General features: G+C 37.9%; 1 protein-coding gene across 2 annotated transcripts in view; it reads right to left on the bottom strand.

The window, feature by feature from the left end:
• dync1h1 (dynein cytoplasmic 1 heavy chain 1) overlaps window positions 1-17,138 on the bottom strand; it is a 58,770-nt gene that overhangs the window by 32,384 nt on the left and 9,248 nt on the right. For both annotated transcript variants that reach the window (XM_062968479.1, XM_062968480.1), the window contains exons 3-26: window positions 16,038-16,211; window positions 14,730-14,985; window positions 13,658-13,844; window positions 13,254-13,525; window positions 12,300-12,527; window positions 10,736-11,812; window positions 10,043-10,222; window positions 8,883-9,032; window positions 7,231-7,377; window positions 6,979-7,119; window positions 6,607-6,783; window positions 6,047-6,157; window positions 5,565-5,684; window positions 5,056-5,295; window positions 4,459-4,614; window positions 4,203-4,316; window positions 3,476-3,586; window positions 3,175-3,384; window positions 2,695-2,841; window positions 1,857-2,023; window positions 1,460-1,633; window positions 1,015-1,180; window positions 731-919; window positions 423-617 (exon numbers count right to left, since the gene is read on the bottom strand). In XM_062968479.1, the coding sequence (XP_062824549.1) occupies window positions 423-617; window positions 731-919; window positions 1,015-1,180; window positions 1,460-1,633; window positions 1,857-2,023; window positions 2,695-2,841; window positions 3,175-3,384; window positions 3,476-3,586; window positions 4,203-4,316; window positions 4,459-4,614; window positions 5,056-5,295; window positions 5,565-5,684; window positions 6,047-6,157; window positions 6,607-6,783; window positions 6,979-7,119; window positions 7,231-7,377; window positions 8,883-9,032; window positions 10,043-10,222; window positions 10,736-11,812; window positions 12,300-12,527; window positions 13,254-13,525; window positions 13,658-13,844; window positions 14,730-14,985; window positions 16,038-16,211 (5,089 nt within the window). The remainder of the gene's footprint in view (window positions 1-422; window positions 618-730; window positions 920-1,014; window positions 1,181-1,459; window positions 1,634-1,856; window positions 2,024-2,694; window positions 2,842-3,174; window positions 3,385-3,475; window positions 3,587-4,202; window positions 4,317-4,458; window positions 4,615-5,055; window positions 5,296-5,564; window positions 5,685-6,046; window positions 6,158-6,606; window positions 6,784-6,978; window positions 7,120-7,230; window positions 7,378-8,882; window positions 9,033-10,042; window positions 10,223-10,735; window positions 11,813-12,299; window positions 12,528-13,253; window positions 13,526-13,657; window positions 13,845-14,729; window positions 14,986-16,037; window positions 16,212-17,138) is intronic.

The following is a 17,138-nucleotide window of genomic DNA, read 5'->3' as shown; positions in this document are numbered from 1 at the left end:
ATAATAACCATATATCTAAGAAACTAGAGCTGATGAAGTCTATCCAATGCAATTTTTGGCTCAGTGGATGAATAACCTGGGCCTGGGCTGTGGCGCAGGCGGGAGAGCAAGCCAGCTGCAATTAACTGCAATGAATCATTCTGACCAGGAGGTCATGAGTTCGAGCCCCGCTCGGAGCCAATGTTTGTTTGTCTTTGTTCTATGTTAAAAGGCATTGAATGTTTGCCTATATGTGTAATGTGATCCGCCCTGAGTCCCCTTCGGGGTGAGAAGGGCGGAATATAAATGCTGTAAATAAATAAAATAAATAAATAACCTCGGGGATAGGCCTAAAAACAAAGATACCAAGATTTTTTTTTGGTTGGGCTGTTTTATGAATGGAAAATCTAATACAGAAAAGGTTCCTGAGAATGACTGCTTACCAGGTGTTCCAGTTTCCTCCTGCGGAGAGGTGGCTGCTCCATCAAGACAGAGTCTGCAAGGACATTCAGGGTGACCTCGACATTGGTCAGCACAGACTGCAGAGGAGTGCTATCTCCACCGCCCCCCATGCCGTTCAAAGCAGATTCCACATTTTCTGACCAGGCAATTTGGGCTGAAAGGACAACAAGCTGGGCCTAAAGAAGAAGAATAAAAAAGCACTGATCTTCAACACATGTTTTGCCTTCCTTCCTTCCCATAATACATAGCATTATTTGGGGAATATATGAAAAAGAAAGCAAAACAATACCTGGTATTTGTCAATCCAAGAGATGTAGGTTCCCGGATCAATTGAGGTTGCTTTGCCGAAGATCTCAACCTCAGTTACGGACTCAGCAAGCAATTTGGCAAGTGTGACTCTCATTTCTTTCTCTACTAGGGTGAGCCACTCATTGATCTTGGGATGCTCAGTGATGGACACAGGAGTTTTGAACAGCACCTGTGAAGAGACGGGTATATTTTTCTATGTTGGTGTGTTCTTATAAAAGAGATTCCTTAATATGACATATGATCCAGACACCTGGATGCACACACCTCTTCTCCTTCTCGTGAAGATATTCCCAGGACGATAGAGCTGTCCTCGTTCAGGATGATGCTGGACACTCCAGCAAACATTTTCTTGAAGTGTTTCTGCAGTTTAGCCACATTTTTGCTGTTGCCAATGATTTCGAGCAAGTCTTCATCCCCAACAAAGTAAAATCTATGAATGAAATTTAAAGCTGTGAATAGACCACAAGTAGCAAACAATACACAAAACAGTGATATATGTCAACACATGTAGGATTTTTCTATAAAAATGTGTCAACTGTAGAATTAAGAAACTGACACTATTGAATTGTACACCTTATGCAATACTGAAACTTCTTTATAAATGTTGCTTTATGATTACACGTATTTATAAAGTCAAAATGTAAAAAAATGCTTAAAGTATTTGTCCTAATGCACACTAGAACACATTGAGGATTGAATTGGTCTTTACCGAGGGAAAGAAGCTCTCTCTCTTTCCAGATATTCTCCCAAAGCCTTCTGGATCTTTCCAAGCAAGTCTGCTAATCTCTCCAGTGATCTCTGTACACCTTGAATGTTCAAAACATCCATGACCAGAGGGGATTTGGACACTTTTTTCATGAGGGCCAGAAACTCAGTACTGATGCTGTAAGGTCAAAATGAGAGAACATTGAAACAAACATACAAAGAGACCCACTACAATTTCATTTAATCAATTTCATTAATTTGCCCTATTCAGTGCAAGTAATGAACATCCTCATTTGCAAAAGATTACTGATACAGGCCTGAGCTTCTTCATCAAAATCAACCACAAGTCATTGTAATTATCATGATCACATTCAGACCTAATTCTGAGGTAAGAACATTACCTTTGGAATCTCTGTGTTTCGACTGGCAGCAGATGCTTGATATCTGCACTTCCAGTGAAAATCCCTTCCAGGTAAACCCAGCGCCTCTGGACGTCTATCCAGACATCAAAGAGTGCCATGATACGATTTAGTTTGTCTTCCCAGCTCAGGGCATCCTCTTCAAACACCTACCGATCAATGAAAAGCTTGAATGTTTGTAATGAACACATTTTTCTCATGTTGCCATTTTGATGTTTGTTAACGTAAATACTTAATTGGATATCAGTATGTATTCAAACACTTGTATCATATATTTCCCACAACAAATCTCAAGGGGACTTAAATGTCATACCATATTTCTTCACTTGTAAGATGTCACTGATTGTAAGGCACACCCTAATTTCAGCACTACCATCATCAACAAAAATACATTAAGACACACCTGCGATTCCCTTTTAAGAGGGAAAATGCAAGTAGTAAAGACAATTTGATGAGACAGCTACCAGGAGTTTAATATAATTCAAAAACAAAGCTTTAGAACTATTCAAAGATCAAAATCCTTCCTGAAAAGGATAGTTTTAAGGAACTTGTCATGGGAGTGCTATACAGCAAATATGGTAGGTAATGCTTTGGAGAATTCCTGCTCAAATATCCTGAAAATGGCAACTTCATGGTCCCAGCTTGCATTTCTGGGAATCGTGGGAGGCAGAAGAGGCCTATACAGGTAGGCTGATTCGATTACTGTTACTGTATCATGCTTTTGGTTTGGCCCTCAACTAAAATATCTGTGTTCATATACTCAAGTATAATAGACAAACAGTAAGAACTGCAAAAAAGCAAAGATGCCTTTGTTTCTTACCTTGTAGTACGGAGAAAGCTTCATTGCAGAAACACTGTTGATGTGCTCTTTGACTTTGTTGAAAAGATCATCCCAGCCACGAATCAAGCGGCACTTGTTCTGGTAGTTAACCAAGTCCAGCTCATAGGTGTTCCAAACTTCTCGTATCTTAAAAAAGAAAAAGAAAAATTAGGGGACAAAACTAGCCAGGCCCATGGAACCTCAGCAAAAACACAAGCAAAGAACATAACGTGTTCACGTAGCAAGTTATACTTTTAATAAATGATGAGGCAAAACTTGAACCTTTCTGCAAACCATTATAACAGTTTCTCTTACCACTTCTACAATAATTTCAGTGCACAGTAGTCAAAGATAAGTAGAACTATGCTTTGAGAATAAGCCCAGGTATATTGTTTTCTAAAAATCTAATTCAGGAATGCTTATTAAGACACATAATGAAAACCCTCACACTACCTTAAGAATGTCAAAACTGTGTTTTACCTGCTTCAAGAACTCTTCCAAAGCCATCTCTCCCTGTGCCACAAGTAGGACATCTTTCACAATAAGCTCATTCTTCTGTAAGTCAACGTCCCAAATCTGCCCCAGAGTTAGTTCAGAAACCACCCAATTGACATGTAGCCTCTTCATTAGTTGCTTCCAGTGACGATCTTTAAGCGCCTCTGACTTCAGTTCGATCACCAACATGTTTATCTGAGAGAGAGAAATGGAAAGAACATGTAAATCTGACTTGTCAGACACCAGCATCCTGTTATATTGAAATCTTTTTCAAAAGCAAGTTTACCTTCATGTAACCCTTCAGGAGTCTCTGAACATACTCGTAAGAGGCATACTGCCGTAAGCGTGCAGGGAAATTCTTCAGTTGGTTCAGTAGGCCATCTAAACTTTGCCGAAGCTATCAAGACAAGAAAAATTGATAACTGTTACCGATTTGCATCACTGACGGATTAATACATTTGAAAGACTCCCCTCCAAATATATTTCTTACTGTTACCTAGGTATATTGTCAAATAACCATTTTCACTATGACAAGAGACTGGTTATATTTCTATTCCCAAAGCAACCCTTATGCTTTTTTCCAATATAATCAAATTACTTCAAACACAGACTGATTTCTTCAACACAGCTACACTCAACAGTGTTGTGTAAGCACTATACTTCCCCCTTTTTAAACTGGAAAACCTGACGTCTTTCCCTATTACATCACAATTTCACACTGCTTACAGTGTTACATATTATTAAATGTTCTTTTTAAAATAAGCAATAGCTCAAAAGACATCTACAGATTAATGACTGTAGATCTACTGTACAACCTAATGAAGCAGAAACAATATTTCAGGAAAAGTAGGCGGATACTTTACTGGTATAAATCTTTAGCTTGTTCTCTATGAGGGTAAATGTACTTAAAGAACTCAATGGAAATAAAGACAATTTACACTTAAAAACATCAATACTCTTTCCCACTCTGATTACGTCCCTCAGGGCCTCTGTACAAACAACTAAATAAGTACCTTGCGGGGTTGTACTGAAACCCAAGGCTGCTCCTTCATTTGATCAATCTGTTCCCAGACCTTGGAAAGCTCAGACCAAACACCTTTAAGGTCTTGCAGCTCTTCCAACGCAACCTACAATGCAAATGATCCAATTAAATAAGAACATACACACAATGACAATAAATTTATGCTGGATCTGTTCAGTAGCTGAATTGATGGATTTTTCAACTATAGCCCCTAAGTACATAATATTTCTGTTAAATATATTTTATACCTGCACACGTTCTTCACTGCCACTGAGAAGTCCTGTATCTGTAAGCTCCAAAGCTTCCTTGGCTTTTGCACATTTCTCCCGGTCATCTTTCAGTCTTCCGAACTTTCCTTCATAGATGGTCAGTGCTTGGAGAGCCTCTTCTGGACGCAAGTTGCCCTTGAGAAAAAGAAATTAGCAACATTATGAGACTATTATGCAAGTTGAAAAGTTGACTGTACACTGAAATCCAGTTTTACAGCTTACATATGAGTGCTTTATCTATTTTGAAAAAGGGATGCACTGACTGTTACATTTTCAAACTTCTCTGATGAATTAGGGTGTTTTGCAATATCATGCATCAGATTTTATGTGCCTTGGCTGTGTAGGCAGTCCCTAGTTTTGTATGTGTGTGCATTTAAAGGTCATGCATAAGAGGGGTGGGACACACATATACAAAACCTAAGATGTTGCACTAGAAATATAGATTGATTCACTGGTCTTTGGCTAATTGTAGTCTGATTATGGAAGGTCATAACTGCGGTTGTATCCCCTTATGCAACATGATAAAACATTACAGAGTGCATATAGCATGTGTTTGTGGGGGTCTGACAAACTTACTGTCACAGGCTTTGTTTTCTCCCAATCTGTCAATAAGTCAACTGTGCGAGTCTCTACTGCACGGTCTTCTTGAACAATCTTCATCTGCAGATTTGCTACTTGCTGCTGAATAGCTGAGTCTTTTCGTCGCATGATGTCGTTGAAAGCACCCCATTCTCCTTCAATGTTATCAATGTACAACCAAGATGAAGGAAACTGGAATCTCTGTTTCTCAAGCAAGCGCTGGCCATTACGGTACAGCTGCAGACAGCAAAAAGGCAGGATTATGTCAAAACACAGGCAGGGAGTCACATTTTGGGTTACTAAGCCAATGCAGAATACCTAGTCATAGATACAGTCTGAACTGACATGGTATTCAATTGAGACATATCATCTCAATAACTTATTATTGTTTGTATTTCAAATTCATGTAGATGACAAATGTGTGAAGATCACAATAATAAGGAAATAGCCTTTCTATAAACCTTTTACACTGAAATTGTTGTTTAAATTTATCACAGAAAGATTACCTCAACTTGTTTCTCAAATTGCTTGATTTTGCGTTTCAATGACTGTACGTATGTGATGAACGTCACTGCATCAGATGTGCTAGCTGTATCCACCGAATGCTGCTCTAGTTCTTGCCGTGACTGTAAATAATCAGATAAAATATTTTATTGATCTCAAAAACAGATCTTACAGAAAACGAATTCCCAAAATAAATGGAAACATGTTTTACAATCAGTGCTCTGTAAGGGAAAGCAGGTCTTTAAGGTGCCAATTATATCCAGTTAGAGTAACATGGGTAGACAGGTACAAAGGTTGTTTTTTCTTACTCATTGGTTATTTGTCCTTAAATAAACCCCAAACATGGCACAGAGCACCTTTTACAACCTAGGTATAAAACTGGAGCATGTTTTGCAAACTTTGATTTGGGACAGTAAGCATCTTCAAGCAAGGAAATGGGTAATTGTGACAAATGTTTTGACAATTCTGTGTTGAGCATTCTTACCTTGGAAATTTGAGAATGGAACTCTGTCATATTTTGTCCCAGCATTTGTCCAAATTTGCTGAGTACTTCCTTATGCCAGGAGTCATACTTCAAGTTCACCTTGGATTGTACCTACATGGTTAAGAGAGTGATAGTTTTATTCTAAAACATTCCTTTCTCTGTAACACAAAAAGGTTTTCATTTATATAGCTACCACCCCCCTTAAATTTCTGGTCTGCATGTGCATACATTTAAGTGAGTTTTCTCTGTCCCATGATTCTCGCAAGTGTGTCTGGTAAGGACTTGAAAGAGAACCTATACTCTGTTTATACTAGCAAACAAAGACATTTTTTTATTTTAAAAGGCCTTCAGCCTTTAGCTAGTGGCAGGAGAATGATGTGCAACGAGTGTGACCCTTTTCATATGCAATTTCTAAAAAATGTGAGTTTGAAACTCTTTTAAAAATATTTTAATTGGACTGTTTTCTCATTTTTGCACTACGAATGGTTTTAATTATTTTGTTTTAACTTTAAGCATAAGCTGTTTTGGAGAGAAAAGCACAATATAAATGAAATACTGACCTTTCCATAGTCTATAATCACAGGCCCAAACTCCTTTCTGGTTTCTGCATTGTCAAAGGTCCCTCTGGCTTTTCTTATTTGGACCAAAAGTGCTTGCCACTTATTCAAATCTTCGCCAAGGCGGTTGTAGATGTTTTCTGCTTGCATGTCCCATAAACACTGATACTGCAGCCAAACCTATAAATCAAGCACGTTCAGAACAAAAATCTAAGTAAAAGTTTTAAGTTACCATATATCCAATTCTCAAGTTTATGAATGGGGAACCTGAAAATGGCCTAGAGACAGAGGAACTTCCATCCTTTCATCTTAATCAAGAATTGCCATATACAATTTGTAAGCCAATAATGACAAAGAACACAATCTCCATCTTACCTTCACATATTGTTCAACCTCTGTTACAATTCCCATAACAGCAGAATAAGATTCTTCAAGTGCTGAAGGGCCATCTGGCATTCGGGTCAATGCATTGCGGTAGAATTTTTCCTCTTCTGATAACTCATAGTGTACTCCCACCTAACAAGATTTTTTAAAAAATCAATACACATTTTGTATTTCAGTTCTGATATTTTTGATAATATTAAATAATTTCAAGCACCTGATTCCAAATTGTATTTTGATACTGACCTGGTATCTCTGACTTTGGATTCTAGGCAAGGATAGTATTACCATCTTCCAAGCAAACAATTCTTGGAAAAGTTTGTATCTGCAGTCTTCAATTGGTGGGTTTAAGTAAATCACCTGGTTAGTTATCCGCAATTCATGCACAACATTCTGTAGGAACATAAAGATATATCCAGTTTAACAGGGCTACAGAAAAACGCATTAAAACATTTCAACATTCTTTAAATTCTCTCTTGAACTTACTAGTTACTCCCTTCATCATTAAGTGTGATCAATCCTAAACAAATGTCATTAAATTTACATGCATTTTCCCCTCCTCTCCTGTAATATCTCATGAATATAAAGCTTTATTTTGTAAAGTCTTTAGAGGCAAAGAAAACGTTCCTGTTGTTTATGGGATTTTAACTCCAATCTTAGCAATATAGACAAAATGGTGCCATTGTTAATACTCAACAACAAACCAACATTTATAGATAAATATGCATTTGTTTGTTAGGTAATCTTATCTGTCATGACTTACTTAAATTGCCAGGATTTAATAATTTATGCAAAGCATACCTGGCAGAGCAGTGTGTGAAGTGTATGCTGTTCATTTACTTTAAAATTTAAATTGCTATGTTTTAAATTTGTAATCTAGTGCTGCTTAATAGAACAGTTTATTAATTTTTAAAAATGTAATTTAACTTTTCATGGTAATAATTTTTAGGTATACTTTATTTTATACCCGTGAGTCACCTTGGGCCTCATGTTGGGAGAAAGGCAGATCATAAATTAAACGAAGAGATAAATTATTAAATGAAGGTATAAATAAATGAGACCGAAGGGCATGAGGACTAGGCACAGCAAATTAAGTGGGATTTAAAATGTGCAGGCGTAGAGAGATGTGGGGAAACAAAAGAATAAATTATTTGGCTAGTAATAATTCAGGAGGTCCCGTTTTTCTGCAAACAGCAAGCGTCAAATACCACTATTTCAGGAATAGACACCTATAGGGTGGGTCAAGGAATACTGATCTCCAACACAGAGAACCTGGATAATAATAATAATAATAATAATAATAATTATTATTATTATTATTATTATTATTATTATTATTATTATTATTATTATTATAACCCGGAGAGTTGCCCCAATCAAGCCTCCATTCCCAAATGGCTTTTAAAACTTGAGTTTTAAAAAATGCTTCCGCAAAACATTCCCATGACTGTATTGTTGAAGACTTTCATGGCCGGAATCACTGGATGGTTTCGAGTTTTACGAACATGACCATACAGCCCGAAAAACTCACAGCATTCCCATAACTAATGGAGACAATTTCACTCTTTGGGGCACTGCAGACTTTTTTTTTTGTTTTCCTCCTCTCCTTAAGAGATTAAAAAAGGTGAGAACATAGTAGAATTTACTCCGGCATGACCTAAAAAATGTTAGTGCATTTTCAGTTTTAAAAAAATATACTGAGGGGCTCTTAATGAACCATATATGGTCCATAGTCTGCATTTTACACATTTTTGCCATTGTATAAAACATTCATTTGTATAATCACAGCAGCTAGGAAACCAAGCATTCTCTAGATACCAGATTCTCTATACTGCACCATTGCAAACGGCTGTATTTTAGTTCATAGCAAACGAAAGGAAAGATCTAATGCCACGTACTTTGATCTTAGGCTCACCACCTGGCTTATGGCTGACTTGGGGAGCATCTGTGTCCATGTCAACTTCTGCCTTGTCATCAGCTTGGCCCATGAGTACTTGTGTCCATGCTCTCAGCCCGGCTTGCAAACGAACTCCCAGTATTCTCTCAATCTACAAAACAAATCAATCTTAATATTCAAGCCTTCCAGAGATGAAATTTTTAAGTCAGAACCTGTCACTAGACACTACTGAACTATCACATGCACATTTACAACTGTCTAATCTAAATAGATATCCCAATAAACTGTTTCTAACTGATCAATAGGTGACAGCAAGCTCTGAAAAACAGTATCCCTCTGAATTTTAGGTGTAGATCAGTTTTCAAGAATAAAAGCTCCATTGTTATTACCTACTAAAATAACTTGTTTTGTTTCATGTACAGCTTGATGGGATATCAGTAAAATATCAATTTTTTAGGTTTTGGACTACAAGAACCAAGAAAAAAAAAAAATTTTCACCTAATTAGTTCTGTTTGTTGGCTAACTTCTCAAAGTTCCTTTCTTTGGACATTGTGTCCTTCACAATTCCCTATCTAATGTTCATAGTTCTTTTGTTAAACAGAAAGCAACTGTGGAAAGGTGATCTGAGCACTGGACTATGATATAGAGACCAAGGATTGAATACCTGCTTGGCCATGGAAGTCCATTGAACAACCTTGGATATATCACACCCCCTCAAAGCTTCAGTAGAAGGTAAAAGCAAATCCTCTCTGAATAACCTTGTCAAGACAATTCTGTGACAAATTGGCCTTAGGGTCACCATAAGTGGGAAATAACTTAGAAGGTACACAACAACAAATAGAAACCTTCCATATTAGTGATATAATTCCTGCTAGTTGGTACTTAAGTAATGAAAGTTAGATCAAAGGTTTCCAAATGCAGACAGAATTAACAATGCAATGCTATCCATGTTTACTCAGCTACATCAGTGTGTTCAATGGAGCTAATTCACAATGCAAAGTAGTGCAGTTTATATATTGCAGCACTGGGAAACAAAGAGAACGATTGATTCAGGAAAACTTTTATTCAAGATATGTCAAGTATATAAGGCAAACAGCTACGTTTCTTACTAAATTTAATATTAGAAGTGATCCTCACTTGACAACTGACTGCAAAACTCACCTCCATATCTAGCTTGTTAACCCAGATGGGCAAGTTGGAATATGAATGAAGATTCAAGTCATCCACAGCTTTTTGAACTCTGTTCAAAATTTCTGAGAAGGTTTTGTGATCATACATGCAAGTTTCCAAGGATCTGACTTCAAGATCTATTTTCTCTTCAATAATGAGCAAGTCATCCACCTGAAAGACAGAAACAAAACAGTAATTTTTGAATTCAGTTTAGATATTTTAAACGGCACTTTCCTATAAAGCCATCTCTTCGTTGATCTGCTGTTTTGCTATCATACAAGAATCAATATAGGGGAAGTAGCATTTATGACCAAATGCATGGTTATTACCAGTGTTATGAAGCTTCTCTCCAAGATTACATTGTATTTTGTAAGATGCATCAGTTAAATTAGCCTATTTACAACACAAAATAACAAATACTTTTGTTACTTTGGAAAAATACTTACAGAAGATTAAAATAAATGCATCTTTGCTTTCTACTTGAATTACTTTATTCAAAAGCACTAGCAAAATCCATTCTATTATTAGAATACATCAACACTTCACGTTTTGGCCTACAGCAATATTGCTAATATCTTTGAACATTTGCACATCAATTCTTCCAAGTTTCTATAATATATTACCTTATCAATAATTATCTATTTGAAAACCCAACCCCAAATGCTAAGTATCAAATTAATTAACCTTTTCCTGGAAGTTGAAGACAGTCTCTGCTAGTCGCTGGACATATGGATCAAGTTTGTAAGATTCCCACACCAAAGCGATGCCTTCTCCAATCAAAGCCTGAACCTCTTTCTTCAGACCGGCCACCAAGAGGGAAATAGTGTTCCTTTCTTCCACCTTTTCACAGGTTCGCTCGTATGTGCGGACACTTTCAATCAGAGAAATTGCAAAAGGGTAGAGCTGGTTTGCTTGGTGAGCTTTGTTGACTATTGCAAGAGGAACACGGAACCCAAGCCACTTAAGATTACGGACTTCCTTGGAAAGCGTGATTATTTCCGGGAGAAAGTTGACCTTTAGTTTAAGGACATTGCCTGTTCGGCCTCTGACACGAGTGCTTTCGATGGTGAAAATGCGACCAGAGACGCCAAGGTTACGTTGCTGAACCTTCCTAGCCCAATCATCAAATATTTCTTGGGTGTTAAGCTTCATACGAAAGCTGTCTCCATCTTGTTTTAGTTTCTGGCCTTCAACGTGATTCTCCCAACCCTTCCCAAGAACATCTTCAACACGCTTCATGTAGGCTGTGAGCTGCCGGTCAATCTGTTTAGCCCAAATTATAGACCCCGACACGGGAGGTAAATCTCGCACGTGACTCATTTTGCAGGCTTGGCTTTGTGGATACTGCACTTTAAATTTGTCATGGAGTGACTCTATGTCATCTTTCACACGCTGGATTAACTGTGTTTGGTATTCACGGATGGCACCTCTGATATGGGGCCTGACAAACAGAGCATTGAATCTGGAGAAGATTCTGAACATTTCATTGGCGTTCTTTGCTGTGCCAAGCTGGTCTCTCAGGCGAGCTGTAATGCGGGTTTCAACTCTATCAATTCTTTCGTCATATCGCTTCATTGCAGCTTCCCAAGCCTCTGTGCCTTCTTTGGACACATCCAAACCATCTACCTCTTTGACATTCTCATAGGCAAGGTTAACTTCTTCAATTGCATTAGCATCAGCAGCATCAAACAGCACTTCCGCTACTTTCATGTCCTGGGGTTCAGGCACCTCTCCCTGATTTTGCTGGGCTACTGCAGTCACCTATATGAAATGAAAACAGTGAAATATATCTAATAACAATGCAAGCAGTAACAATAACACTATTTTCCAAGATCATGCAAATATTGTCAAATACTTCACAAGTTTTAAATAATTTATGTGCCAATTCATTGATTTTCATTACCCATTTCAATTTGTATTTGAAATATTTACACTAAAAGCTAGTACTAGATGCTTTCTGCTATTTAATTAATTCCTTTAAAAGCAATTTATTTATTTTTTGCTCTTGAATTAGGGAGTAGCCTTAAGAGGTAAGCAATTTACTCCAAGAGAAGAACGTTAATGTTTTTATTACCCCATATAAATTTTTAAAATACTATTAAAGAAATGTAAAATAGAACCCCAAATGAGTTTTTGCTTTTAAAGGTTTTGCAAGACTGATCACATGCATAATAGAAACAACTGCTGAAACTTAAAGCGAGGCATTCATCATTATTCATCAGGGCCAAAAGAAGCAAAAATGTATTACCTGAGGTCTCAGCACTCTCACAATAACTGCTCTTAGTTGCTCGTGTTGGCGTCGAAACTTCCTCATTTGATCAAGGCGAGCCTGTAGCTTTCTGTGAGCAGGATTGATGCGCCACACCATCTTCAGATTCTCCTCTCGCTTCCTTTTCACAATGTCTCTGAGCAAGACCTGCAGTTTCTCATATTCATCATCCCAAGTCTGGAAGACTTCAAAGCATGCAACCATAACCTGAAAGGAGGTGAATATGGATTCTGAACACAATTGATGTATTCACTAAAATGACTTTAGAACAGGAGTGGGCAAGCTCTGGAAGACCAGTGCCAATTATTTTCAACCTCTGTTTTAGGACCGTACATGTTGAGGACATCAGTAGATTAGGGACCAGCAATGGAGCAGTGAAAGCTACACAACATTCAATCAGTCTCCAGATTTTGTAAGTATAGTCAAGTGCTTTGAATCAAGAGCTGCAAGTTTCCAGAACTTGTTAAACAAGGTCCAAGCACATTTCTGTGTTAACATCAATAATAATAATAATAATAATAATAATAATAATAATAATAATAATAATAATTATTATTATTATTATTTTGAACCCGCCCTCTCTCCCCGAAGAGAGAGGCTGTTTCCAAATACAAAGTCAAATATTCAATGCCATATACAATAATAAAAACACAGCACAACAAAATAACAAATAAATTGTAATTAAAAGCATGTATAAAATAGATTCTATGCGGAGGATAAACGATCAGGCCTCATAAAGTGCAATAGCAATAAATACTGTTTTAAGTACAAAATCTAGGAATATAAAATATAAATGTAAAAGTGGCTCTGCAAATATGTAAAATAGGCTCTTTAAACTATGAGGAGTGCAATTCAGCTTTTGTGATGGAGCTGGCATCAAATATTTAACTTAATGTTCTCTCCAAGCCCATAAAGCAGCTAAACCACACTTACCTTCTCAAATTCTTCGTAAGCAACATGCATCAGTTTCCTTGTTCCCAAAACCTTGAGCAGCTGGGAGCTCAGGTCTCTTGAAATGGCCTCCACTAAACGCAGTGCCCTCTGAATTGGGTACTTTGTATTTCTGATTTTTCTTAGGTGAGTGAAGATTGCAACTAGCGCCTGCCTTATTTTATCCAGTTCAGTAGCAGACAACAAGTCATTCAGTGGAAAGTCTTTCATCAATGGATTGTAGTCATTTACTGTCTCCAGCGCCTGTTTTAAACCTGGACAGTGCAGAAGAAAGTTGACAATATTTCAAACTGCAAAATATAATAATGATGCAATTTACCCCAGAATGTCCTAGGAGCCACAGTTCTGGAAAACTGTGTTTCTGAGCAGAATCCATGAGGTCTTACCTGTATCAGTATCAAAGCTGACAGTAGCATGAAAGCGCTTGCCATGTTTCAAGATATCCAAGGTTAAGAGAACCTCAGGACTTTCACGCTTCTCCTGGATACGGTAAAGAGCACGTTCCAAGTTGAGCCAGAAGCTAATTTCCTGCAGAGCAGTGCCTGATGCAGGGTCTCGATCTAGTTTGGTCACCTTGAAAAAAATGAGTAGAAACACAATGAGTATTTTATTTAAAATACCCAAAAGTAGATAAATCTCTCACATAATCACCTGAATACAGTGCCTGCTTGAATCTCCACACTACCTCTATGTTCAGCAAAGTTGCTTGGTTATAATATGAACAGTGAATGTATCTTGCCCAAACTAAGGACTACAGAAACAAATGAAAACCTAGCTTCCAACATTAAAACCACAATTCAAAACACATTTACTAAAAAATAAATTCCCAATCGACACAATTTCTCAGTAAACATGTATGAATCATATGCAAGACTAAGGGGGCTCTCTAAGTATTATATCATATTCCCATGCTAAGACATTTACTTTCATACTGCCTCCTTATGGAGAACATCTGTCTACATTTACTCAAGAATTGCTTTGTGTTGCAGACAATTTTGTTCTACATACTAAAGCACATTCTCCCTATATATAGGATACCACTGGGATTATAAGTGAATAAAATAGCACTCATGGGCTGCATGCACCTGCTTGGACCCATACTTCAGCTAGCAAACTCCCTGGCCCCAACCAGCACACCAAACAGCCAATAGTATCCTCTAGGGCAGTTCCCAAACGTTGGTCTTCCAAGTGTTTTGGACTTCATTTCCCACAATTCTTAACAGCTGGTAAGCTGGCTGGTATTTCTCGGAGTTGAAGTCCAAAACAACTTACCCCCAAACCTGTTTTAGGCCCAGAGGGCTCAAATAGGCTACATTAGCCCTATTATTGCCGTATCTTCTCTTGCTCAATTTGTTTGGACCAATAGTAGGTCCTGCTCTTTAAACAAAGGCTCTTCTGGACCTAAATGAGATCAGTGGGTCCAGTGTCCCATTGCACTCCCTAGAAGTTATGATTTACCTTTTGGATCTCTCTAATCCACCGGTTAACTCCAGACTGCAGTTGGTTGAGAAAAGTTGGGTCTTCAACCTTATCACCAAAGTCAGCAACCTTTGGCTTCTCTCCACGTTCATAACATTGCTTAGCAACATTAGTAATAATTGGGTGAATTGGCAAGCTAATCTCTGGAATTTCAATATTCTGCTGCAGGTGCAGAAGTCCCATTTCAAGTTCTGCAATCTTTTTCTCAACCGAGGGAGCCATTTTATCACCATCCCTGAAGAAAAACAGAAGTCATGGGAGACATAAGGCAAAAGCAATGTCACATACAATAATTGTGTACCTCTCAAAATCAGGGCTGAAATATTACTGTTTCAAAATGACTATGGAGTAAAAAGGCTCAGTTTCAAAGGATTATTCCATTGCAGTCGCAAAGCCCTATATTTTCAATATACTGTACATACAGCACTCTGTGCTAGATGACAACTTGCTCTTTAAACCATGGGAGCTTGTTGAATAAGAAGTTCTGATGAGCAGAAAAACTTGGAAAATCCCAACACTTATTATTGTATACATTATATTTTTAGCAAGAATCGCCAAGCTTTTTGGACCAGGGGTCACATTCATATTTTTGAAACAGTGTTACAGCTTGCCGACATAAAATGGCTACCATGGGGAAAAATTGCCTATTCACAAAATGGCTGCTGTGAAGGCTGAGACTAGTCAAAATACATCAATTTCATGGAAAGATTAAATGGTGAGGCTAAAAGACAACTTGCCCAAAAACCTGAGCAGAAGATATAGGTCAGATCTAACCCCAGGACACAAATCCTTTCCTTTGAATAGTTTTCTGCTTCAACAGACCATGGATTTTACAGAAAGGCAAACCAATTAATTTCCCAAATCACCAATGAATGTTTTCCCCACTAATGGTTCTCCAAGCAGGAGAACAACTGCCACAACTGAACCACAGAAAACATACACCAATCATAGGTACTGCCCCTCTTTCATGTCTCACACATACCTCTTTCGATCACTTTTACTCCTATATACCCTATAACCTCCCCCACACTCCACAGTTCATGGACATGTAACCAAACATCAGCCTCATGCTTCACACAAGGAACAGCCCCTTTTCTCCACATCAGACTAAATCTTCATTTTACAGGGACCCAAGGCAATATTTTCAAAACAGGAGAGGCAGAGATCTTGGTGGGTACCATGGAAGATGTCTGCATCTCAGTCAGCATATTTTCCCATTTCTACTTTCCATTCTCACTCTTTATAAACCTTCTGGTGTATATCAAAGTTACAAAATAAAACAATTACCTGTCTGCTTTACCAGACTCTCTGATGTAGGACTTAAAAAAGGGAGCAACAGCATTGCTAATGAAGGAATGCAAAGTTTCATAAGGAGAGTCTTCACTGAGGGTAAGAACTCTGAGCTGCGAGGACACAGGCTTGTCTGCATCAATTATTGGAGCTCGCTTAATGAATGCCAAGCTGTAGATCAAAAAATATCAGTAAGCACATATTCAGTTTAATATGAGAAAACAAAGGTGTTATATTTGCTAGATATTTGTAAATCTCCAGGAGCGTATAAACCCTAGAAGGAGTCTCAAGCTCATAATTCAGGACAGTCCCCATTCAGATTCTCTCTCTTGGCTTCTAAAACACAGGAGCGTTATCTGCAACAATAGAGACTTTTAAGACTCAATATACATATGGATCTACAGATATCCTATATCTTATTCTTTTAGTGAAATTTCAATAGCCGTATCTAATTAGTAATTATTCCCCGTCTTGTTCTCTCCACCACATCTCCTTCTTATATATTCTTAGATTATACACACAGGAGGAGAACTCCTAAAATCTTACTTGCTTCTCCTGAAATCTTTTCCCAACTGTCCTGAAGTTAAAGAATCCTACTTTCTATCTTTAAATGACTATTGACTACTATATGAAGACATGTTTCTATTGTCTGCAAGAGGTGGAGTAGATTTAATAGTGCGCACAGGACCATAAGATAGTTCCCACAATCCTCCAGCCTTTTTGCACATGTGTGTACACACATATACTTTCTAACCTTTTTAAAGCTCCCAAATGATTTTGGAACTTGTAAGTGGAATGTCAAATTATCAGGAAAGGCAGGGGAGATAGTGAAGGCTCCATTCAACAGGTATAGCTTCTCTAGTATCCCCACCATTTCACTGTCTTTCCACAGTGGTGGGATTGTCTCTTCCTTTGAGGCTATACTGCTGGCAATGACTTCCACATCAGACATACTTTGGCTGAGGAGCCAGACTAAAAGTGCCAAACAGCTACTGGGTGGTGTCAGTGTCAGAAGCAAGTGTATGTGTGACACTGGCAGAGGATATTTCACACAACAGCAATGGCACCAGTTAACACCTGGTAATACTGTGCATAGAG

The sequence above is a fragment of the Anolis carolinensis genome, chromosome 1 (assembly GCF_035594765.1).
Source record: "Anolis carolinensis isolate JA03-04 chromosome 1, rAnoCar3.1.pri, whole genome shotgun sequence".
Taxonomy (NCBI): Eukaryota; Metazoa; Chordata; class Lepidosauria; order Squamata; family Dactyloidae; genus Anolis; species Anolis carolinensis.
This window is presented reverse-complemented; position numbering and strand designations above follow the sequence as displayed.